Genomic DNA, 26,325 nt, shown 5'->3' with positions numbered 1-26,325 from the left:
GTAATGAGCAAGAGTCTGCATGCCTTGCTCATAACACTTGCAGAGCTGACCTGCTGTCACCACTGCTGAAATGTACTATTCACTGCCTCACTATGCTCACATCCACTGTTTGGTCTCCAAAAATATTCAGCAAGTGTGAGTGTTGGTGGGTGCCATTTTTTCCACATGGAGGAATTTATTGACACATCTTTACTTAATAAGCACTACCATGTTAGATGCCATTTGTCAGACTGTCCCTCTGCTGCCATCTGTCACACAGAACAAAATGTAATGGTCCAACCCCTACTGCTATAACACCAACATCTGCCTCTATTGTTGTGGGCTGACAAAATAGGAGGCACTACCTTCAGAGCTGCCCTCATAGTTTCTCAGGCCATTAAGATGCCTCCCACTATTTTGACTCACATATTCTTCAAGAATACATATACCAGCACAATGAAGCGTATGAGGTACGTATCACAACACTGAAATTCTAAGCATGGAAGTCAAAGGTAATGTTTTGGGAGGTGTGACGTAAAACACTTGTAGATAAGTTGAATTAAGTGGGTGGCAAATACATGCAGATGTAAGTATTTAATTTTAGACATGTATAGTTTGCACAGAGCAGGAAACTGTTGGTCTCTGTACTTAATGCAATGGACAAGTTGTCAGAATTAATCTCTCTTGCTTTAATTGACTTCGTAAGTCTCTCAACATCTTCAGGTTCAATCCTTATGAATGAAATGGAAAGAGCACACCTCCCTGCCTTACAGTAGTTCACGAGTCTAGCCTTAGTAAAGCCTGCAAGATGCTTGGATGATAGATGTGGTTAGAAAACAAGAAATCTGTCAAAAAATTGTTCACCGGTAAATCCTCTTAGTTTTGTCATTGTTCTTTACACTAATCAATGAGAGAATTGTAAAAGTAGTTGAGACTCTCTAGGGAAACAAAAGAGCACCACTAAATCTAATTCATAACTACCAACCCACCTACGTTTTGCCCACAGGAGATCTCTAGAGGAAAGTAATGAATGTATTTTAGGAGAGCATAGAAAGATCTCTGAAATAAGAGAGGAGAGCAAGCTGTTGAATGGCAAAGGAAGGCATTATAAGAAATGTAATTGCCCAAATGTTTCACTTGCCTCTTCTCTCATCCTACCAAGCAACAGCAATTAGCGGCAAGAGATGTTAATGAGAAAAGTATTGAATGGGTTGGTAAAGCTGTTCAGAGTGAAGTTCAGTCTACTGCTGAGCATGGTGACAGCAGATGCCAAAAGATGGCCTGGAGTGAAAAATGTTCTCTTTTGAAAATTTGCATTTCATTTTCTTCTAAGAATTACATTTGATTTTGGTGGTGCATGATGAAAAGCAGAGGTAACCATTGCTTTGGCCTGAGCGAGGTTTGTGACTTAGTTTCTTGAAAGGTGCCTTAAGCCTTCTGCTTTGTGAACATCTGGACTAGAGTGGATGACCAGACTGGAGCTGAAGCCAGCACAGAATTGGTGACAAAGCAGAGGTAGAGCTGTAGGTCCTAGGATCTGCCAGCAGATAATTTAGCAGTGTTTCTCCTAGGCAGCAGGAGACATCCTCAAGCGGAGTGTGTCTTGTCTGTGCAGGGCTCAAGTTCTGCAGTATCCAAGCCAGTGATTAGAGCGACAAATACTGTGTCTGTCAAACTGAGTCTGTAGTATCAGTGCAGTGCTCTGCAGGTGTTGGATTTCCCCCAAATATTGGAACTCTTGAAAAAACAGTGGATTATTTTTACTTTTCCCTTGCTGCCTTCTGCCTTTTGAACTCCACTGCCTCTTTTATATGCATTTCCTTTGGGATTTGGGAAAAAAATTTGTGTCTGAGCTGTACTGAGAACTGAATATTTCCTCCTAGTTTTGTTAGTGCCTGAGATTCAAATTTGTTAGTTCATTTTTGTTAAGTAACATCAAATTTCTTTTCCTGTTATTAAAATACCTTCTAGCTTTGAGAAATCCATTATTAAAGATCGTGATAATTAATAACAAGATTGCTATCTTTAGTTTATCAACCAACATGGAGTATTAAGTCTCACTCAAAAAAGTCTAGGAATGCTAGCTTCTCTTTTACCCCAGTGTTTGTGATCTCTAACAAAATATCAGAGGAGGGATACTTTCATACCATTTAGGATGCACCCATTTGTGTCTCACAGGTCACTTATGAAAACACTCATTGATTTGATTTCCATTCTGAAAAAGGGGGTGAGAAATTTTTTACAAAGTTAAATATGTTATGCAACTATTATCTATATGCTGAGTATAATGATAATGATAACCAAAGCTACTAAGAAATTTTCTGTACCTTTGTGGGTGGCACTTTCTTGATATCTAGTGTGGTGTATAGCACAGGCAGTAGACTTGTTGAAATAGTTTTCTAATTTTGCAGCTTGTCCATTGGGTTGTTTGTAGAAAACTCTGTTTACCTCTCAGGGACACTGTTTCTTCATTACTGTTAAAGGATAAACCATACGGAGTTTCTGTATCTTGAGTGTTTAATTCATAGGTTGCAGAGATTAACAATTTTGTCTGTGAGCTCTTCCCTGAGGGTTTTTGATGCATTGCATGTGTTAAATAGAAGTGCTTTGACACTGTGTTGGTGAGTATCATAGGAAGCTTGTAAGAATTTTACTTTGCATTTTTTTTTTAGCTGAAGTAAGTAAATGCACCTTTTTATTCAGTATGTTTGCAGAATCTAGTCAAAGAGAGCCCAAGCCTTCTAAATAGAGCTCTCAGTACTGTCAATAATAAATAAGAATTGCAGCCACTAGTCTTTCAAGTGCAAAGTGAACTTTGTTCCTCCTACATACAAATGGATTGAAATGTTTTCATTTACATATTTAGGTAACACTGAAAACAGATATTGAGATGTGCAACAGCATCAGACAGGTCAAGGCTCCTTTAAATTAGGGGAACTTAAACTATGGCTTGCTTCAGAGTAAAGGACTGCATGTGCGTCCATGTGATGAATATATATTTGCAAGTTGTGTGAAGATAGAGTGTTTCTCTTCTGAATGTTGAGAATGCAACAGGGAGGTGGCTGAGTCACCATCCTTGAATGTGTATAAAATCTGTTTGGATGTGGTGCTCAGTGACATGATTTAGATGTGGGTTGTTAGAGTTAGGGCAGTATGGTTTGATTGTAGTGGGACTTGATGATCTTGAAGATCTTTTCCAACCCGAGCAATTCCATGGCTCTATGATTCAAGGCAGCTGATATCCCAATCAGCAAAAGCTCCAAAACTTTTTTGATAGATCTGTACTGATCTTTTCATTACAGAGATAGCTATTCTCCAAATGTTTCCTGCTGCAGTGCATTAATTGGGTCTCGAATAGCGTTTGCAAACCATTTTATGAATGACGTATCATTTTTCTAGTGGTGTTATGAAGGAATATCTCTGCATTCCACAGGTTGTCAAGTAATTGTAGGTAAGGTAGTCTGTGATGTCATAAGTGGGTAAATGTCTCCTCTTTGACTTGTTAAATAGAAAATGTTTCCTAAGATATTTTGGATTCAATTGGTTTAATATAATTATGTTGGTGGTATGTAGTGACATTATTTGAAAGAATTTTACACTTCTTTTTAAGAAATTTGTTTTGAAAAGATTAATATGAAGGTTTTTTTGTTTTGTTTTTAATGTTGATATTTGCCAATATTAAGTTTTGTAGTATAGATGAGAAAACAAAACCCTTCCACCCCCATCAGTGCCTCCACTACTACTTCTCTCTGAAGAGTACTCTGTCTTAAGCTTCTCCTGCAGTTTGAAGCTGTAAAGGATGCCAGTGTACAGAATTTCACTGACATCATTATTCTTGAAAGGTTTTGTGAAGATGTATACATTTTAGAATTAGCTTCTTATTAGTTGGTTTCGTGGATGTCACAGAGACCTGCACAGAGAACTCAAGTGAAAATTATATAATATGAGAAACAATGCTCGTCTGAATCTGGTCTCATTTTCTCAAAATAAGTGAGCAAACGAACCTCAGTCACACTGCTCACTCTCTTTTCCCAAAATAACTGTTATTACTTCAATTTAGCAACAATGGCTCACCTCTAGTTCAACAGTTGTATTTCCAGTGATGACAGTAAACTTGAACATGTGTACAGCAACTCCACTCAGCAGCACTGTGTAAGCAGCAGGTATCTCAGTAAATGTAACTAGCACATGCACGCATGTATGTGCACATAAAAAAACAGGGAAATGATGTCTGGGTACGTCCCAGGGTGAGATATGGTTCTCCCTGCTGATAGATGAAGGGTTAAACCGTCCTGTTGTGCTTTCTGCAACTAGACTGTCACTCTGTTCTGCTGACTGCTGTGGAACTCTGCTCAGTGCATTTCCATGATGTGATCTTTATCCTGGTTCTTCTCAGAAATGCTAGCAATGCATGGAGGAATTCAATCCCGAAGCCCTTACAGTCTGTTTAGATCTGCAGATTGCATAATATTAGTCTTTGCTTTCTTCTCTGAGACTACAATTTTTCAAGGTGTGTTTCATCACATATATGTTTTGTTCCATATACTTAACAGTATTCAGAAAAACAGTGAAGGAAAACATGCTTTGTACTAGAATATCATTTATTGCATACGGTGGCAAAAATGATGCATGTGTCTCTGTGAACATGCTGTACTGGTGATGAACCTTCATTTCATTAAATGAAATGCCGCATATGGTGCAAAATAGTGCTGTTCTCCTTGTGTGTTTTTCATCACTTCTTACATTCTGCTTGTTCTCATGAGAAAAGTATTGAGTTGGTTAATATAAAATTTCTGATCTGTCATGTCAGATTTCAGTTTTAAGGGACAAACGTTTGCATCCACAAATAATTACACTTCACTTTGAAATGAAGTGATTGGCTGCTTTGTAATACTGCCGTCTGTAACTTTGTGTTTGCAAGGACAAACATGAGGGCTGGGCTGGAGGCTGGCTGAAAATCTGGTCTTGCATATTCTGCAAAAAGTATTACTCAAATTTCTCACAGGTGAATAAACTGCATGCGTGAGTGAATCTAGTTAATTCAATAGTTTAATAAACCTAGAATCCCAATGAGGCTATAACAAATCCCCCTTGTGTCTTGGAGTTATGAGAAAGATGGATAAAATTATACACAAGCAGAAGAGCTCTTTCTAAATATGATGAGTTTTTTGTACATTATTATTCTATTCACGACGTGAAATAACTTCTTATCTGTGGCTGTCATGATATAGTAGTAGATCATTTATTGTGTGAGGGCAGTATCTGGGATCAACCTGTGTTCAACTACATTTTTCTTCCTTGAGTAATTTGTTTTTTTAATTTGAAACAGTTTTGCAGCAGTAAGGTAGATGTCTCTATCTTAACGTCCCTTTGAGAAAGATGATTACATATGCAAGTAGAAATATCTGCTGCTCCCTCATCAAGGAGCAGTGCCTCGTCTTAAGTTGTGCCGTCTTCGTATGTCAAGTATGTGGTTCACCAGTTCTGTAGTTGGGAACACAGCAATTAGGAGATGAATAAGAGCAACGTATTTCTCAAAACAACTGAAAGCAATGTAACTGCCCAAGTTTAATTATGAATGCTAGGTTTAAGGTCATTGTACTCTGAACTGTAGTCTGAACAACTCAGTAATGTGGAGTTCTTGGATGGTAAACCTTCCAGGATAGAAATATGTGGAGTTCTTGGATGGTAAACCATCCAGGATAAAAATTTCATACAGGAAAGGATAGTTCTATGCAAGGGTCCTTTTGCTGTGTTTTGATACAGAACCAAAATCCTGGGTTAGCAATATATATATATATATTTTTGTGAGAGGTGTATCATGTATATGTTTGCTATTTTACAGGCATTCTGGGTTAGTATAGCCCTTCCAAGAAACCTGAAGTGTATTGGAAAAGGGTGTATGTATTCAGATAGAAAATAAAGTAATTCCATATTATCAAGGGAAGATCCCACCATATCCCCAGGAAAAAGAAACTTGCTTTTTTTACAGCTTCTGAAGTGAAAGAACAGTTTCTGCCTTTATTTTCCACTGAATTCCAATGAATAAGCAGGTAAAGCAATGTTAACATCCTCCTCTCTCTAAAAATGCACACATATTTTTACAACTGTAGTTGGAACAAAATAGCAGAAAGTTGCCTTCAGAATTTTCATTTAGTTAAGTTCTTTGGAATTCAGATGGAAAAATAATAAAGCTAAAGAAAATGATGGTTGATAACTTTCCACTGAATGGAAAAATCATAATTTTATTAATAGGTGAAAGGAGATAAAAGGCACAAAATAGTAGCTAAATTTCTGGAAATACATGCTGCACTGGTTTAGAAGATCATAACTATGTGAGATTGGAATGTGGCTGAATTGATTACTACCTGATATGTGGTACACTTCAGCGCTGCTGACAGAAAATTGTCTAATCAAACATGCATAACATGCTTTCTTAGCACTTTCACAATGTCTTGAGTTTGTAATGACAGTTTAAGTGTATCTTTTCCAGTTACTGCACAACCCAAATTTGGTCTGTGCTAATAAACTTTAAGAAAAATTAAAATCCACATTTTAATATTAGAAATCCATGTAATTATAGGTAGTCTGCTTCTACATTTCACCTGTATTAGAATTTATATTTCTCAGTGAGCCTCCACTATAATTTTCCATTTATTATTGTGAACGTCCCTTTAATATATACCTGTAATCTAATGTAGGCGAGGGCTAGTAGCCATCCAAGCTTTGAATTTGTCTTATCATTCTTATTATAGCTCACCCACCGAAAGAGAGTCCTGGTGTAAACACTCCATGGTAGGTCATGGTGACAACCTGAACAAACACTGTCTTGCCATCTTAATTACTGTGTTCATAAGAATCTTTAAGAAATGAAGACCTTCCCTATCTGTTTTTTGTGGGTGAGTACTGGCCTGAAAAACTTTCCTCAGCAAAAGAGCTTATCCAATGAGGCAGTGCTCTAAATTCCGCTCTGCTCACCAGCAACCAGATAAAAATTATTTCTCTCAGGAATTTTTCTTTTGGTAATTAACTGTTTTCTAGGTGATGTTATTATGTCGGTAAACTATTTATAGCCATTATGATGAAAATTGCCAGGAAATGAATTCACACGATCTTGCTGCCTCTTGATTTTTTTTTTTTCCAGGGCTTTGAAACACTGCTGAGGTTTTGGCTTACCTATCTGTTCTTGCTATTCGTTTCTGTCACACTCAGTAATTGGCCTAATAAAGGCAAAGGCAAGAATTTATTACACCCTGGGCAATACTTAAAACCAACTTTATTTGCCGGAGCAGCACTTCTAATCTACAAGCCGCTGTAGATTTTGACACTCCTAAATATTAAATTTGACTTTATTAAATGTTAAATCTTATGTTTTTGATTGCTGCTGTTTTTGCAGTTTCTTAGGCAGACTAGTACATATATAAACATATCATTTTAATGAAGCTTTTGGAGAAACAAGTTAAGCTCTACTTTGTTTCTGCCAAAATCCACAAAAAACTTTGTGATTTAAAGACTAGTTTCGGTAATGCTTTGTGAATTAGTTTGGAATAATTTCTGTGATGTTTGAGAGAACAAAGAGGAGAACTATTCAACTTTTCATACCCCTCCCACGCTTAGGATTTGATGAAATGTTCTTCAGGCAAATTTGTTTAAAATGCTTTGCAGAAATACTGGAAAAATTAAATTGGGTTAGATTTTCATGTGGCTATTTCCACTGTTGAATCTGTTTTTTACCACGTATCAGATGGTCCAATGATCTATCACCCCCAGAAAAGGTCTTAAGAAATAGTACGACATGATGCTGGAATTGTTTATGCAGGAATTTTTATTCTTGGAAATCTTCCAGTGTTAAAGCAACAAGAAAACATATAGAATGTCCTTTGGTGGAATCTTATTACACTTGTTATATATGTAAACTGATATTCTTTGATGCCAGCACGTTGCCCATACAGAGAAATCTCTGCACAATTAAATGAAAGGTAAAAGAAAAGGACTAAATAAAAAGTAATCTTTTTTCTCTTATCTGATTATAATTAAATACGTTAACAAATTGTCTTGTAACACAAATCGGCAATAATACAAAAAATCTACATTGTACATTATTTCAAGAAAAATAACTTCATTTGAATACAAAAGGATAAATACACTTTTTGTCCTATAGCCACTCTTGTACAGTAGGTGAACACAGCATCGTAGTGATGCGGTGCTGCTAAGGTATACAAGGATATGACTGGCTCGAGTTTTATTGGGGGGGCTGTTACACATGTGCATCACTAACATCAGACAAAGAAATCTTTCAACCAACAAGGGTTACAGAGCAACGTTCACTAAAGCACAGGTTGGAGCGGATTCAGGGACTGAAGCAGGCCAATATGGCAGCTTTTACAGATTTCCTTATACCCACAATGCACTGACAGCAAAGAATGCCTTTATTTGGTCGGTCCACACACTGGGCGGAGGTACAGCAGTGCACCAGAGAGGAGTAGCAAATGTTTTTTGTTTCTCTTTCCATATTGGGGCTGTCCAAGCTGTTTGTCCTGTGTGAGCCAGGCAGCCAGCACTGGTTGGACAGAGCAGGAGCTGCCAGCCCGTCTTGGGTCACGATGAACAGTCTTGACTCAGAGTGCTGTCCGTAACTGATTAATATGGCTTAGTTCAGTTAGGCCTTCCTAGTTTGTATGTTTCTTTTTTTTTTTTTACTTTCTTCTTCCTTTTTGAAATTTCAGTAGCAAACGCTTGGATTTTGTTTTGTTTTCATGTGGCACATTCTTTTGAAGCAGTCCAAATACGATGCCATCGACCATACGGAGCCTAGCACATGTGAAGCCCGGCTGCTCCTAGGAGAGCCATCAGCAGCAATAAGGGACCGTGTGATACTGCCCCCTGGGCGGAGCTTTGGCTGCAGCCTCCTGGATCCCTTTCACACTTAAGCTTCTCACATAAGATGCCAGTGTAGGCCGGAGGGCACTGGCACCGCACATTGTTGATGCATGTCCCTCCGTTCTGGCAGTGCAGGAGCTCATTGTCACACACATTTGCTGCAAGACAGCAGGGGAGGGAGCGAGAGAAAAGCAGAATAAATACCAGTTTATCTACAGGAGAAAGTCTGCATGAAAAGCAGAATTTAAACAGCATGGCTCATCTCACACCTCCCTCCTCTTCCTGAGACATGGAAACAGGGGGCACGATCCAGTTTTTAAACACTTCACATTGGAATTTTGGTATTTTATTTGCTAGTTTTCCGTCTTTTTTAAGTGGTAGTCTCAGGGAACATTATAATTCACATCAGATCACTGAATATTAATCAATGAATTAATATTTGTGATGAATTAATAATGAAATATGAATATTAATACCTGCTTTGTGCCAATATCTGTATTTCTATAGTTCCTACTGAAGTGGAATTGTAGAGATGCTGTTACATGCAAGGGACAAGGTATCCAAAGCTTTTGGACAGCATGATCAGTGTTAAAAATGCAACATGGCTTCGCTAAAGTAATATCTGTATGAGAAGGCAAGATTTTATAACCAAGAACCACGTGTATCAATGATCTGAATAAAAATATGCAAAACAGATAAGACAAGCGCAGGCAGGAAAATCAGCATGCTATCCATTGGGGATTTTATGCTGTGTGCATATGGAAATAGAAGATAGTTATTTCCATTACAGATCAAATATTTCTTCTTAATTAGATTTGCTGCTTTGGTATAAGGGTGTAAGGGTAACTGACAACTCAAAACTATTTGGTTAGACATCGCAGCCTGATAGAATGACTTCAGAAGTCAGATTTGACAAAAGATTTGAGAGAAAATAACACAGGCAACAGTTTTACAGCTACATCATATTTTCTATTTGAAAATCTGGCAGCTTTTTTTTTTTTTCCCAAAAACTATCAAAATATTTCACTTGTTAAACGTGTAAAGACAAGAGGAACATAGTACTTGAGTGTGCCAATCTGTTTTATTTTGGAGAACAACAATAGTAAAATATGCGCCATGTATACAGCTCTTTCTTCCACAGGACTGTTAATTTTAGTAAAGATTTGCACCTCCTATTTAAGCAGGATGTGTCAGAACTAACTTTCCCTCGGGGAATTGGGGAATGGTTTGGTCGAGACAGTCTCAATGTTATATGCTGCTTATACATACATTATCCTGGAAATTACCTTAATAATTCAGATTAAGGGAAAATTATTATTAATTTTACTTTAAAAATTCTAGTAAGTTCTACAAAAAATGACTGGTTTTATAGATGTTAATTTCTTCTTCAAAGAAATGCAGTATTATGAGAACTAAAATCCATAAAGCCTGTCCTTAAGTGATGCAACGTAAATCTATACAATTTGGTGTACCAAGAATATTATTGGCTATCTTTTATGTCCAGGCTTTCATTCAGAAAAAATCTGACTTTGCAAGGACCCTGTGAAGGCTTTTCTAATGTACTGCATCCAAGTGGGCCAAATAACACAATATGTTAGAAAGTTACATAGATCTAATTGGGAGAGAGCAGCTATGTTATTTTTCTTGATGATACTGTTAATGATCAAAGCCCCTTCCTCACAACTCTGGATTTAAAATCATTGTCCCTTTTCTGAACTGTAATGTCAGAACCTGGATATTAAGGTGCAAGGAAGATGATAGACACACGTCTGAATTTGAATGTTCTCTATATTCATGGTAACAGATAGTATTTATTATGTACAAGAAATAGTAAATCATCACCAAATAAATATAGTGAGCTTAACAACCTAGAAAAGTATCATGGTAATAGGCCAAGAAAATGAACTATTTTTTGAAAGTCAATATTTGAGATACATAGTCTCAGTCACAACAGTTATGTAATTAAAGCTGGCCTTATTATTCAGGTTTCATATTCAATTTTCATATGGGTAAATACATGCAATAGTCAAAAATAATTTGACAGTACATCTACTGTGCCTGTTTGTTCTGGACTACTCATTGCTTGGATGCTTCCTGCAAACCAGGCTGTGAAAATGGTGAAATATCTGTTCCATCAATACTGACCATTGTTTGCCTTGATTAATTGAGAGGAAATCAATAGTCAATTAAATATGGCTTTTTAAATGGCAGATGAGATATTTCACTTCATGTTTGGCCCTGAATATATTATTGATTTATTTTTCTAAGTATTCATTAAAAACAAATTTGTTTTTCAATAACTTTACAGTTATTTTGCCAACCATGGCCTTTTATTTAGGAGGCCATCACTCAGATACTGGTTGTCATGGAGCGATGGCTGTGGGTACCCAGCGCGGCTGTGTGCTCCATGAGGGCTGTTCTGCCTTACATGCTGATGCAGGCTGCTATAAAACACCTGTGTAATTACTGTTGCTGACAAAATTCTGGATGTACTGTTACAGACATGGAGTTTTTAAATCAGACCATTAGTTTATTATTAAAAAGCCTTCTTTCAAGTACTTAAGGGATGAATGAAAAACTTTGGTATTTCACATGTAGTTTTATAAGACTGCCTGCAGAAATGCGTTAAAGTAAATACAGTCAGTCTGGTATTGTCAAAGACTTATTTTCCTTGTTTTTTCTCTTGCACCCACATGTATGTATCATGTAGATAACAAATGTGGTGATCTGGAAGGGAAAGAATTCTGAAATAGAATCCCCTTCCTCCTTTTTTTTCTTTTTTACATTTATTCTGACCATTCTCACCTTCCAGAAGATGTGGTGGGGATTATACTTAAAACCTAAATATCAACTATTTATTAGCTAAAATTAGCTATTGTTATGTTTATTCATCTTAGGATTTGGATTTTTGATTGCTAATGAGTGTAACACATCAGCATCATGAAGTACTTCCACTGAAGTGTTATCATTGAAGTCTAGAAGAAAATTTATTCCTCAAAAAAAAAAGGAGTCGACATGCTGCCAAGTATATTAGGCAAGTGTATTAACTGTTGTTCTGAAAATTAATAATGTTTCTAATGTTAACCTGGTGTTTTGCTCGGGTACGCTTTGTAACACATTTATTTCAGAAGCAGTTCCCTGGCTTACTCTGAGGAGACAGTGATGTGGTGGCTGCTGAGCAGAGCAGGGAGGGCTGGGGACCTCGGGCTGCTTGCTCTGTGTGGAAGCCCAGGAAGTGCTGGTGGGGGCAGGAAGGGCTGGTGGAGCACAGCACACGTGTGGCCCTTAGCCTGTTCATTTTCCTGAGCAGCAGGCCTGCCAATACAGGGCTTTCCTGCCCATTGCACCCTTCTTGCGTTCTGCTACGTTTGGTCTATGTCCCTGCCCACTCTTAGCGAAACTTTGCCTCCACTGCTGTGACGTGCTGAACCATCTTTGTCTAACCTTCATTACTGGATATTAATTGTAATGATTGATGAAAAGCCCTTTTTTTTTTTTCAGTGTATCAAAATGAATGCGTGTATAAAAGTAGTGTCTGCTTAGTGCCTCTGAATTAACTGTGAAAAAACTGCTCTTTCTCTGTCCTCTGTTTAGGCAGTAGAGGCTTTGGTGGGTTTTTTTTCTTCTTTTTTTTAACTGCACGCAAGTCTGAAGATGCCTGGATTGCCTATTATGGGCAGGAATTAATTGCTCTTTTTTGATTTGAAAGATAACACTGGGAGCATAGCATGGAATTGATGTTGGCTGGTTGTAAGTAGGAGACACTTAGATGGAAGTTGTTTGGTCCGCCTTACTCCCACTTTACATCTTATTATCAAGGCTCAGATAAACAGCTGTCAGTCAGAGCAGATCCATACTTTGATTATTCACATTCAGCATTTGGTGTCTCAAACTATTTTTGGTCAACTCATTTAAATGTTGATTTTTGGTTTCTTTTGTTTACTTTCTTTTTAAATTAAAATTTCATAATCTGAAAGGTATCAGCTACCAAGTTCTAATCTTAGAATGAAACACCAGGAAGCAAAGCAAATAAAAATTAATTCTGAGTTTATCATACTTGCCTATTAAGACTTGTGTGGCTAAAGTACCACAGTTGGCTGGCAGAACTTCCTGAATTAGAAGGCAGGACACAATTGATTATAAATAAAATGGAGATGTGTGACTTGCTCTGCATAGCCTCACTGGATTTTTAAGGAGTCCTTTTGAGCACAGTCTCCAGATCTTCCAGTGCTAATGTGGGAAGTGAAATACTTAAAGTAATAGAGGAAAATGTTTAGGTTTGATAAATAATCAGTGCATGGTCTAAGTTATAGTTTGATTATGGAATCCTTAAAAACACTACGCAAAGGAGAGAGAAAAAAGTCACATGTGAATACAGGTACACATTTGAAGCTTTTCTGTCCCTGGGGGGAAAACCCTGACAACCAACAAGTGCCTTCAATTAGTAAGAAGTGGTTATTACTTTTTAAATTAAAACTTAAACGCCCTTTCTAAAATATTCATTGATAAGTTATTGAAGCTCCTTTTGTAGGATAAGACCTTTGTAAATACTGAATGATGACTTACCTCAACTTACAAAATAATTCGCAAGAAACTATTTGGTTTGTAATTACCATGTCATTAAATTTGCAAATGGAATAAAAAAAGGAAAATAAGAGGAAGAAAACCTAGTCTATCCACTAGTTCAAGCTGTTCAAGAAGTAATTGATATGTGAGGGTTTCTTAGAATTTATATTTGATATCTAATGAAATATATTGAGAGAAATGTAGATATTTGACAAATGTCTACTTTCCTCTTAAATGTTCAGACATCAATACTACATTGAAATTTCTCAGTCTGTCTTAAACTCTATTATCATAACAGCTACTTGAAAAAACAGATTATATTAGGACTGATTTTAGCTATGAAGTAAAAATATAGACATAGTAACAGAAATGCAAGCCTTGTTCTTTTTGATCTGGAGTGTCACCTCAGACAAAACAGTGCAGAATAGGCTGATAATCTTTCTGGCTACTGTTTGGGCTGCTTCAGAGTGCACACATGAGCTTTGGTCTGCTGCTCAGACAGGAAAAACAATAGCATAATGAATTTAAGACTAATTTCTTTTAGCCTCATATCCTTCAGGAAGGCTATCAAAGAGAGGAGAAAGTACATTTGGTACCTTCCTTCATGCTACCTTCATTTTGGTCCAGCTTGCCTACAGCAGCATCATGTTCATGTGGGTGACGCACATGAACATGAGAAAGAATGGACCATTCACTTAAAAAACACACAGACAAAAACCCCAAGCAAAAGGCATCTTTTTTATCTGGGATATGTGGCATTCCTTTTCTCATCACAGTCTGGATTGATTTTGGAATATTTGTTGCTTGTAGAAGCAGTATAAAGATCATTAACAATGAAATTAAAGGAAGACATCTTTTCATTAGTAGTCTTTTCTATTTTATCAAGAATTCCTAAGCCTTTCATTTCTAGCAGTGTTTTTGTATGATCTCCCCCATCACAATTTTTCTTCATTTTGCTTTATTTTTATTATATCATGTTACAACTCCCTTTTTACAACTCTCTCTTCACGTCTCTCCTTTGTATCTTCCAGAGCCTGTGTCCTTTAGGCTCTGATCATGTTGATGGGTTCAGCTCTGAAGATATTACAGTTTGGCCTATTCTAGAGAACTGATGCACATTTTGGCTCTTATTTCCGCTGCACTGAATTTTCCTTACCATTCCTCTGTGGTCTGTATGATTGGCACTACTGAAATAATGAGAATTCTTGACCTTGGATTCCAGCCATTCTTAATACCTGAGAGTATGCAGGTCTAATGGCTGAAGAGATAATAGTTGGCTGATTTTTTTCTCTAATGTATCTGTTTCCTTGCCACTTCTTACATAGTAAATAGCACTATGTAAATTCACTTATGTACAGATTTTGAGCACATGTGGTAAGCTTAGTACAAGTGAAAAATGTTATTAAGTAGTTTCAGTGTATGCAGCAGCTGAAAAGAGAACAGCACATTGAAATGCTATGAAGAAACTGGGAGATTTCATCTCACTTTATAAGTTAAGTAAACTCAGGCCAAGCTCAAAGGATTTCTTGTCAAATACAGAAGTAGTTCCTATGGATTCTATCAAGATTCTAATTAATGGGCATTATTCTCTAAAAATGTAATCATTTAAACAGTTTTAAACAAAGTAAAAAAGAAACCGCCCCCTTCCTCCTACTCCTCCCTCCACAACAGAATATATATATATTTATTTATATTATATATAAGGAAAACAAACAAACAAACAAAAAAAACCACCAAGGAAAAGAAAGAAACAAACAACTGCAACAAATAAGGAAGCTCATGTATGGCTAGGAATAAAGCCATTTATGTGTATATATTGCAAACATGCAAAAGAAAACCTCTGCAGTCATGAAGGAACAAGTAATATTTTTCCTACAGTTTGTTAAATTGACTATACTGGAGCTGGAACTCATGAAATAGTCTAATTCAAATGGCATTATTTTTTTACAGTGTAAAAGAACCTTAATTCTATTCTTATTATGTTCTATCAATCTTTATGTGGAGCTCCACTGACTCTGATGAGATTTCAGCCATATAAAGTAAATATTAGGAATGAGTATGTAAGGACACGGGCAAAGTTTTTAAGTAGTCAGGCTTCTGTAACATTTACAAGTATTGCTGTTACAGTTACTGTTGCACGCTGCATGACAAAACCTCAGATTTGTTCAGCTTCTATATCTTAATGATTTGAATAAAGAGTGGTCAGTAACTCACTTGGAGGTTTTGTCACTAAGATTTCTTCCCTAGCCTTCTCCCAATTAGATCTACTATCAGACTACTATTATAATTTATTTATTGCTATCAGTTAAACTTACTGCCAAATATTTATATATATATATATATATATATAATATTACCATGAGTGTACGTCAGACTGTTTATCAGACTTCTTCAGAGGTTTAAAATCAACCAATATGATATGAAAACCAGCTATTGCTCCTTTAAATATATCCATAATGATTTATTTTTTTAAGTGACGCTAATTGATCATTTGCTGCAGTGGGTCAAATGAAACTATTTTAAGACACTGCTGAATCCAGATGAGATACGTGCTTAGGTAGTATAAGAAGGAAACTGGTTTCCACTTATGAACCAAGGCACATTCTGAAGTTGAGACAAAGTAAATCAGTGTAGACAAGTACAAGCCTAAGGCATACCTTACTGTGTCAAACTTACTGCCATAAAATGACAGATATTAATACAAAGATCTCTGGTTGAAGCAATTTGTGATTAATAAAATTGTAAACAATACTGGGGAATAAACACTGACCAAGTGAGAATAGTTTCTAAGGGCAGACATCTCCATCTTGACTTGTCTGAGTAATACCAGTTTGGGGCACAAATGCACTTTAAAAAGAAAAAAACAAAAAACAAAAGCCAGCTTTATCAAGTCATCAGAGAGTAAATGATGGGTGTGTCATGAATAAACTGCATTTTCTGTGCACGTTTCTGGTAGAGTTCTCAGATTGTTTGTATATTTGTAATTGCTGGTCTTTCTGCACAATTTTCACACCAAAGCTGTGACACTTCTACTCAAATTGCAGGAAAAGTCTTTGGAGTTCCTACTAGAAGATGTAGCTCCTGCTCAGAGCACTTCCCTGTGTGCAACCAAGGAATGGGTGGTGATTCCCCTCTCCTGCAAATAGTTCCAGTTAATCCTGGCATCCCCACGGGTAACCATAGTTGATGATTTTCCTACTCAAACTGTAAATTCCATCATAGAACAATTTCTTTCTTTTAAGCATGGTGAAAGGACAGTGGATGTAGAAATGTACTCTATTTCACATCTTGTGACTATCATTTTCTATGTCTCATCTTTATCTAAAATTCTTGGATTTAATTAATAAAAGATAATGAGAAGAAATGCATCAAATCTGTCAGAAAGATGGGGAGGATTGTCATAACAGTCTTATCAGAAACAACACCAGATTGCTTGTTAAAATGGCTGAAAACAAATACTGATTTAGTCATCTAAGAATTATAGTTGAGATGAAACCAAGAAAGATGGGAGGGTTTTAGGAAACAGTTAATTAACCTTTAAGATGTGCGATTTAGATGGTTTTGATTTTATACTTGTCCAGAAGAGAATGATTTCCAAAGGCAAGAAAAAATTCCCCATATTTTTTATTGCTTTGCTTATGAAGGAGCACCACTGTCTCAGTATGGCTCACACCATACTTTATGATAATCTCAGCAAAGCAATAAGCTACATCATAGCTTTATTTGCTCAATAGGGACACTACATGCCCCTGTCATTCATATTCCACTAACAAAGTTGTAAGCTGTGGTGTCATTATTTCTATCTTCCTGGAGATAAACGACCACTCGTAAACCATCTGTCTTTTTCCTTTACGACTACTTATTTAAGTCAGGGTTTTGTTATAGCCACTATCAAAAACTGCTTAAGCATAACAACCCCTCAGATACAGAGGACACGGTGGTCATCAAGAGGCCCTGTGTTCTGTTGGTGGGTGGGATTTGGTTCCCCAAGTATCTTGGGGGACCTGTGACTTCCCTGGTTAGCCTGCAGCCCTCCTGCCTGCACGTTCCCCACCATGTGTGGCTTCCTTGCCTGTGTTTGACATCTGCTGTGATACAGTGCTGCTTTATGACAAGCACTGGAGGTGATTCCTGTAAAAAATGTGAAGTTGTGAGCAATATCTGTGGGAGGCTTCACTGTGACCTGCACCTAATGGAAACACAGGTAATCTGAAATTACACTACCATAAATAGCAAAGATATTAGAAGTCAGATGTGCATGTAACTGTCAAAGGGAAAGGAAGCTCTGAAGTAATTGATAGATACAGAGATATTTCTGTGTTATTTAACTGGCACTTTCAGCTATGTTACGGTGACGACAAGTAAGGCTAAAAACAAGTTCTTATGATGAATTTGCATTTCTCTTGCGTGTATTTTTCAAAACTGAAATTTTGAGTAAGATGCCAGGACTCTACTATGGAAAACCAAAATACATGTGCAAAGTAAATGGTTGAGGATCTCTCAGCTGGTAAAATTACAGAATTTCTGTGAAGATTAGCTACAATGTAAAGGTAAAACATTTATATAGCTCCTACAAGGTATCTGAAATCTAAGGTAACGTATCTTTTGTTAAAGCAACAATAGGGAGAATCAGATCTTCTGCGTCTACGTTGACATATTGTGTTGAATGTAGATGAAAATGTTCAGAGTGCTTTTGTTGAGCTAACTCTGGAATGGGGATAAAAAACATTGCCCTGTAGGTCTCACAAAGCTCTTCAGAGTAAGAGTTACTGCTGCCAGTGAACAATAGAGAGGTTTATGCCAAGGGAAGTCAAATGGTTTGCCTGCCCTAACAAAAGAAGGGTACAAACGCAGGTCCTGTGTGTTCCTGTTCTGTTTACTACATCGTATTTTTTTTTAGACATATGCAACAGCAAGAGGTGATCACTGTTTCCAAGGGAATTTGGAGAGTCTTTGATTAAAAAATGTTTACCACCTATGAAGTTAAAAAAGGAATATGCAATCTTATCTGCTTGTAAGTGGCATGTGCAATTGCATAAGATGTTTAAATATTCTGACAATTAGAAATAATGGTGTCATGTATGCTGCCTTCTACTCTGACCGGTTAAACCTTTGGCTATTTCACATTCACGTATCAGGAAGATAAGAAACATTTGCAAAACTTTAGTGTCTTCTGTGCTTCATGTTGGCTTATTTTTATTTTTATTTTTATCTCATTACAATGAAATCAAAGACCGATGTCACAATTCCTTTCTGAAACATACTGAATGTTAACATACTGTCTTGTAAGTGAGATTTTAATTGGTGTAATGCTTTATTTTCCTACTCTTATCACTGAAATAGCAATAAGCTGACTCAAACAGCTGGCATGTACCATTTAGCAAAAATGAGAACTAATAAATTAATGCATCAAATAGTTTAAGCTATTAAGTACTTCATGATAGTTTTCACCAACAATAATTGTTGCTACACACAGTTGAGTTCTGGATATCAGTGGGCATTTACATCATTCATATCATTAGTTGGGAAAACATGGATAATAGATGCTGGTCTTTCAGAATGATCCTTTTCAGGTGCACTAGTTTTGCTGCAATATGCAGCAAACCAATAGGATCGACTTAGCCAGTGTTTTAATTGAAAATACTATTTGAACTTATATTTTCACATCATTCAGCATAAATGTCCAAAAGACGCTTGTACCAAAACACACTGTAAGATCTCTGCCTTGGTTTAACTATACAGCCTCTTAACAGAATTTCTAAGGCCTCAAACATTGATTTGTCTTTCCAAAAGTAATGTTTTGGCAAGAACACAATCAAATTCATAATATGTTATGACAGATTGATTGATTTGAAGATGGACAGATATACTGACCTAATTTTTTTCACTATAATATTATTGCAGATGTTACTAATATATTAATGTGAAAAGTAACAGGATTGCACTAATAACATTTTATCAGCGTGTCAGAAAAGTTCTTTATATTCTCTTGTGGACTAAAGATAGTGCCTCTGAATATGGATATTGATACTACTTTGACTAAATACTAAGAGAATTCATATATCAAAAAATCTAGAGTTACACGGCTCCTAAAAGAGTAAAAACTTTTTCCTTCTGTGCTTACGAGGGAACTTCTTGTCAAACTTACAATGTGCAAAGACGTTAAAATTTAATTATTAGTGAAGTCTGAAGTAACCGGGGATCCTCAAGGAACAGATAACTGCAGAATGTGACTGCACTTAGAATTACTTGCTTTATTTTATTTACAGCTGTTTTCTCCAATTTTTAGAAGATTGCCAAGTCATAGAGCATTGAAGACATCTACATCTATTTGGACACAGGTTCAGTATGTTCCTCTGTAATCAGTGTGTTATATGTTTCTACAGGTATATCGTATCAATACCTTCAACCTTCGCGATGGAAAGAAATGACAGCATTGCTCAAAAAGCCTTCCACTCGCAGGTGAGTCTGAACAGCCAGAAGTGACTTTTTTTCTCACACCTTCAAAGCCCTGAAGATAGCAATGTTACTAACTCATACACTCATGTTTAGTTTAGATATGGAAGTGTCACACACAAAATGTTCAATTTTTATGAAAATACATTTCTAAAATGCATATTATTTTTATTATTTAAAGTAACAGTATTTTACTTCAAAGGATTTTTAGAGAAAATGAAAATACAATTCTGCTAAATAACATTTGGATAACAAAGCTGCATTTCCTGAAAAGATTATCTCTTCTGGTCCACTCTTTCCTGTAAGGCCAGACATCTCCTGTGCAGGACTCTACCTTACAGAAGCTGAACACCCATAACTCCTACCACATTTCTTCTTTCAGCAGCTTTTCCAGAGACTGCAATGGAGATCTGCCTTCCTGTGTTTACTGATCTACTCTAGGACTGCATGCATTCTTTCACACTCCCTGCTATGTGAGGAAGCAGCATTTGCAGCACGCTCGTGTAAAGTGCCAGGTGGTGGATACATACATACACATGATGTTGGAAGATGAGAAAAGGCTGTAATTTCAGGTAGGATGGCTTTTGGTGGGACTACTCGATGCTTGAACCCACATGAGAGACACTGAGGATAAACACTGAGCTTCCTCCTGCTCCATGGAGCCATGTAGCAAGCCCAGGTAGCCATCATGTCATAGGTGAGGCCAACTTCTTCACAGATGGATGGTCTTGGACAGCAGAGACTCCTGCAGGGTTCCTTATCAGGTTTCAAACACAGGGACATTAAAATAAGAGCATGGAGTGAGTGTAAAATGCTCTGTGAGATAACTTTTTCTAAGTGGTAACTTGGTAGATCTGAGGGGGATGATGCTTTTCTGAAGTCTGCAAAAGCTACAGAATGAATATTTGCTAGACTCAAAGAAAGATGAATGTTGAACAGGAGGAGCTGGAATTGGAACAGAGGGATTTGGGCTAAAGCCAGGATGGGTGGGAGAAGGTGCGGGAGGTACACAACACATCTTAGCTGGCTGTTTTCTACCTGCAGTACACTTAAGGCGTTCTAACGCTGCAGAGCAGGCGTGGGCTGCAGCATCGTTAAGTTGTCATTGTGCCACTGAATAAAAGGTATAACAAAGTACACTTCTCTAAGCAGCTTTTGTGTGCTAAATCAGTGAGGATTTTGCATGAACAAGTAGAGCTCTCAGGTCATTGCATAAAAATTATAGCAGTATATGGCTATATTTTGATAGGTGGTATAAATCTGGATCCAAATTTCCAAACCAGTGCAGAAGTTACACTGTACATGTAGAGCCTTTGTTTCATGATGTGCCTTCCCAGTGCACCAAAACGGCATGTGTGGACATGTAATTTGAGTCATTTCAAAACACCTGGCTCATTTTTTTTTTGAGACATTTACACTGTAATACAATTTTGTAATTTGTCTGTAAATATGTGTGAAATAGGATTTTTTTCCTTAGAACTGAAGTCTTGCAGAGAGCTGCAATTTGCTGTATAATATCAGCACAATGGGGCTGATTTAAGGGTGTTATTTTTGCCCTCAATATGAATTTCCTTGCAATAATGGTCCCAGTTTAAATCTCATTTTGGGATTCTCCTGTTCTTGAAATCAGTAGGAAGTAAGCCAGTTTTCTGAATCTTGCGAGAGTAACATGTTCTCCCTGGACTCTAGTCAGTGCTTATTGCCTCTCTGTCAAAATGCAGCTTCAGTACTGAAAGAAAGAGTGAAGTGTGGTAAAACTCTCTTTACTCTCCTTGGAAATGATATTCTAAACTCTTCAAAGTAGGAGTCCTATTTCAAGATATTTTGACTTTAAAGGGAAACTAATTTCCCATTTAAAGTATATATAATATTGGGAGCTTGATGATGAAGCATCTCATTAACAGAAAATCCAATGGAATTGTCTGCTATGGACATATATTTCTGTGCTGAGAATACTGGAAGTGTTTGTTCCTGCATCGATCAGTGTGTATGGGAGCCAAACATGGCTATTGTATATGCATAAACAGCTGTGAGCTCTTTTGATTCTAGTTCTTGTGCATTCCTGACCTATAGTTGCTTGGGTGCCAGTTAAGATGAACATAAATAACTTTTCAGGGGACAATTCTTCCTCCAAAGAGATTATGGCTGAGCTCCTTATAACCTAGCAGTTCTGAAGAGCAAGAATAAATTTTTGAGTCCATTGGCAAAGCCTTCAAATTTAATTGTTCAGCAATTCAGAGCTCTCACAATACAGTTCCATCACTGACTTGCTAAGCTGCAATAGTATTTCTCTTTATCAGCAGATTTTTTTTATAGTTTATTCTTTGTACATATGGAAAATAAACAGAATCTGTATGCCTACAAAGCATGAGAGATTTTCAAAGTTACTTCACTAAGTTTGGAGAGGAAATGTTGTGTGCAAATTGATCTGCAAACAGAGCTAAAAATCAAAATATTGTCTCTAGGTTCAGCCACTGGAATCAGCATTATTGTCAATATATGGCTTTACAGTACCATCTGAAAAAAAGACAGAAGAAAAAAGCAGAAGAAAATGCCATGTAAAGAAGGACTTATCCAAACTGTAGTTATAAACCTCCCCAAACCAGTTTTGAGCATAATGCATTAATCATTGTGTAGCGCAGCTATTTATTGTAGTAAGAGAAGTTAATGAATGTGGTTCCTTTGTAATTCACCACACTGATCAAGATCCTACAGACATTAATTACCAACATCTGAGTTACGATCAAATTCTTCCTTCTTCTCTGTAGAAAACTTCCATAAGAAAACTGTCATATCTTTCTCTTCTCACCTAATCATCATAGTAAAACTTCTATTAACAACTTAATTATTCTTCTTAGAAGCCAAGATAATTATAACAGGCTTGACTTGGCTCCCATTAGGAGTTTACTTTAATGATTTTGCCACTGGATAAAGTCCAATGCAAAGGAACAACCCTTCATAATCAGCAAAATTATCTCAAAATTGCACTGCAATGAAATAAATTGAAAGGAACAATACCATTAATGTTGTACTGAATATCACAACACTTGTGTATGGCCTTTCAGTCCCTTCTAAATACATTTTGGCTGAGTCCTGCAAAACTTTATTCATTTTCACTGTTCTTATATGAGAAGCAGTCACAGTTCAGGCTAAAAACATGAACTGGCGCTTAAGATTTTGTTTCTAGTTTTATCATTTTTGTGTTCGTTGATGAAATATTTACTTATGCTTAAATATGAGGTGAATCGGAAGTCATTTCAAGGCTTAGTACATGTACAAAGGCATGGATTATGTAGGTAGACACTTATCAGCAAGAAAGAGGCCAAAGGGGCTCAATGTCTGCAGATGATTTGGTGAGCCACTCATGAGATACATGTAAAGTAAAGTGAGTATTATACAAAAAAATTATACAGACATATATTTACAACAGTAAAGAAGAAAAATTCTGAAATTATAATGAAATGAAGGAAAAAAGAAACGAGCATCAACTCCAGGATATTAACTGTAAGAACATGCTGTGGCACCAAGGAAGGCCAGAAATGAACTAGGGCAATGCAATCCAAAGTCATAAAATCAGTAACTAATTTGTTTTTGGAAACACATAAGAAGTATAAGCTTTACTGTATGTCTGTAGGGCAAATGGTGTATCAGGTATGGTTGTGGAAAAAAATCTGTCTAGTATTCAGAGCTTCAGGAGGTTACCGTGCCACTGCTTCTCCTGATGGGGGCATATTCTGAAGGCATTTCAAAGTCTGCACAAACCATTCTTAAGAAATTGAGAGTACTGTGTTCTATCAGATCATAGGAAACAAATAATATTGATCCAAGAAATTTGAGAAAAAGCAGAAACAATTTTCTGTTACCTGTGATTTTACTAGTTTAATTGTCAAGACTGACTTGATTAGCTATAAGAAGGAACTTTAGTGGATGGGATTTTTTTAAAGAGCTCCAAAAAGATTGAGAAGAACTAGAGACAAGTAGTCTGCAATTCTCTGCAGGAAGTGATTTGATAGGAACTGTAATGAAGAACAGAATTAGCAAATAAATGAATAAACATGATAAGCAGGGAAGAACTTTTTATTTTTTATTTTTATTTTTTGTGTATAGGGAGGAGTAAAAGAAAATAATGTCATAGAAACTTAGTTGATGATTTTCTGAAGGAATCAGTAAAGAGCATGTGGACATAGATTATCAAGTTGGTAATATCCATCTCCAAAAGTATTTCATAAGATCCCTCAGCAATGTTTCTAAGATAAACCATGCTATCATGAAATAAGTTCCTTTTTTTTCTTGGTATAATCATGGAATAAATAATGGGAAACAGGGTAAGAATAAAGATCAGTTATTAGAATTGAAAAGAGACTAGCTCAGTCCTGTAAGAATTGTGTCAGGAATTATGCATGCAGAACTGTGCTAGAAAAGTGAGTGAAGAGTAACGTAATAAAGTTTGATCGTATTATAGAAGTATGGGGCTGTGACAATTTTTAAAAGCAGTTCTAAGTTGCTGGGTGATAATACAATAAAATCACACGTGAATTTCAGTTATTAGAAGTAATGCATAGCAAAAACCTCTACCCATATAGATACTTGACTTTTACTATTCAGAAAAGACCTTAAAAGTAATCTACTGACAATTTTGACTTAATGCTCTGCATCAGTCAAAGAGGCAAATAAAATCTTGATTTTCTTTTTTTAGTACAGGAAGAAGCATGGAACAGAAAACACTATACTGTTGCCATATGATGCACTAATCTCTTTAATACTACATGAACTACTGACAAGGTATGTGGTATTAACAAAAAAGGTAAAGTCATCTGATCACAGATATAGACAGTTACTGGTAAAGGGAGAATTACATGGATTAGGACTACTTAGTTTATAAAAGGGAAGATATATTGAAGGAAAATACAATAGATGTCTATAAAATCATGAATATTAAAGGCAAAGATGAACTGGAAATGATTATTCATTTCAGCATCTCTTCTGCTCAAGAAATAGGAAATACCAAATGAAATTGTCAGTCAGCCAGTTAAAGAATTATTATTCTTATTATTGTTGTTAAGAAGCGATTAGTCAAATCAGGAGACCAAAGGCTTATTGAGATCAAGTATGAAGATGTTAATAAATTCTTTGACTACGAAGGTCCTTACACTGTAGCTTCCTAGAGTTAGGATGCCTGCAACACTACTGTCAGGTAAAGAATACTGGGGTAAATTGATCCCTGGTTGCAGACTTTCTCAGGTTTCTACCTAAGCTGTTCTAGGGTCTACAGCCCTGGAAATGTGAACATAATCACATGGCACACAGCTCTTGAAGACCAGCTTTACTACAATCTAGGTAGATGCTCAGAAGTGTAAATACAAAAATACATTAAAAAAAATTAGTTCTGTTAAGTATTCTAATCAGGAACTAAGAACTTGAAAGGTCTTGATTAATTTGAGAATTTCATTGATGAACCACTCAACATATCGACACTAAATACTAAAAATCCTTTAGCTCAACTGAATTTCTTTGGAACATTGTCTGAGGTGTTTTACACTTCTATAGATTACTCATAACAAATACTGTTGATGAATAAAGAAATCCATTTTTTTTTAAGTACCTCAGATAACAGTATGTCATTAAAAAACTTTGAGTCAACAGATGTGAGAGTGCTCAGCTCTATAGAAACACAATCCGAGGAGTTGGATTCAATGATCCTTGTGGGTCTCTTCCAACTTAGGGTGTCCTATGATTCTATGAAACCTGACAGAATTTACTTTAGCATTAAGTCCCTTCAGCATGTTCAAATTCATGGCAGAAATGCACCTTAACACCAGGTGTGCCCCTGTTCTGTACAAGAACTATAAACTCTGCTGAAGGTAGAAACTAGTCAACTTCAAATTTACAGGTAGACTGAATATTGGTAAACCTGCTTCAGTGGTACCCATTTATTAATGCATAATATTAACAAACTTTTTTTTATTTTGATTTTTAATTTTACTTGCTCTGAGGGAGGCTGGCTTGTGTTCGGGAAGACAGTCAGCACCTTACAAGTTCACACCTATCAACTAAACTTTGATTTTCACATTGCCATCAGCACAAACAGAAAGATCTCTGGGGAGAGATATATTTGCAGACATGTAAATGAAGTTAAAGCTCTAAATACTGAGGCTTTAATTATCAGCATGTTCTGGTGTCAGCATTGCTGTCAGTTGTATTGATGGTATGGCAGGAAATGCCGACTATCTTTAATTGCTTCAGGTCAGTGGTTTTTAACTCCAGTTAAGTAGGATGGAAATTATTTAACTTGCTCCTAAGATGATCCTTTTAAAGCCTCTTTATAAAAATGTCCCATCTGAGTGTGTCTGTGGTGGTACAGATCTTTTTATTTCTGTCCACATAAAAAAAAACACTGAGTGGACAAATTACAGTTATAGACACTGAGCAGGCTTAAAAGGAAAA

At 36.5% G+C, this 26,325-nt stretch overlaps 1 protein-coding gene across 5 annotated transcripts in view; it reads right to left on the bottom strand.

The window, feature by feature from the left end:
* Window positions 1–7,792: 7,792 nt before the first annotated feature.
* Window positions 7,793–26,325, bottom strand: part of NTNG1 (netrin G1) — a 152,673-nt gene continuing 134,140 nt past the window's right edge. For all 5 annotated transcript variants that reach the window (XM_065742712.1, XM_065742685.1, XM_065742695.1 and 2 more), the window contains one exon: window positions 7,793–9,017. In XM_065742712.1, coding sequence (XP_065598784.1) covers window positions 8,791–9,017 — 227 coding nt within the window. In that variant the 3' untranslated portion in view covers window positions 7,793–8,790. The remainder of the gene's footprint in view (window positions 9,018–26,325) is intronic.

This window comes from Cyrtonyx montezumae, unplaced genomic scaffold (assembly GCF_038088225.1).
Source record: "Cyrtonyx montezumae isolate F1298 unplaced genomic scaffold, pur_monq_1.0 scaffold_1, whole genome shotgun sequence".
Classification (NCBI taxonomy): domain Eukaryota; kingdom Metazoa; phylum Chordata; class Aves; order Galliformes; family Odontophoridae; genus Cyrtonyx; species Cyrtonyx montezumae.
This window is presented reverse-complemented; position numbering and strand designations above follow the sequence as displayed.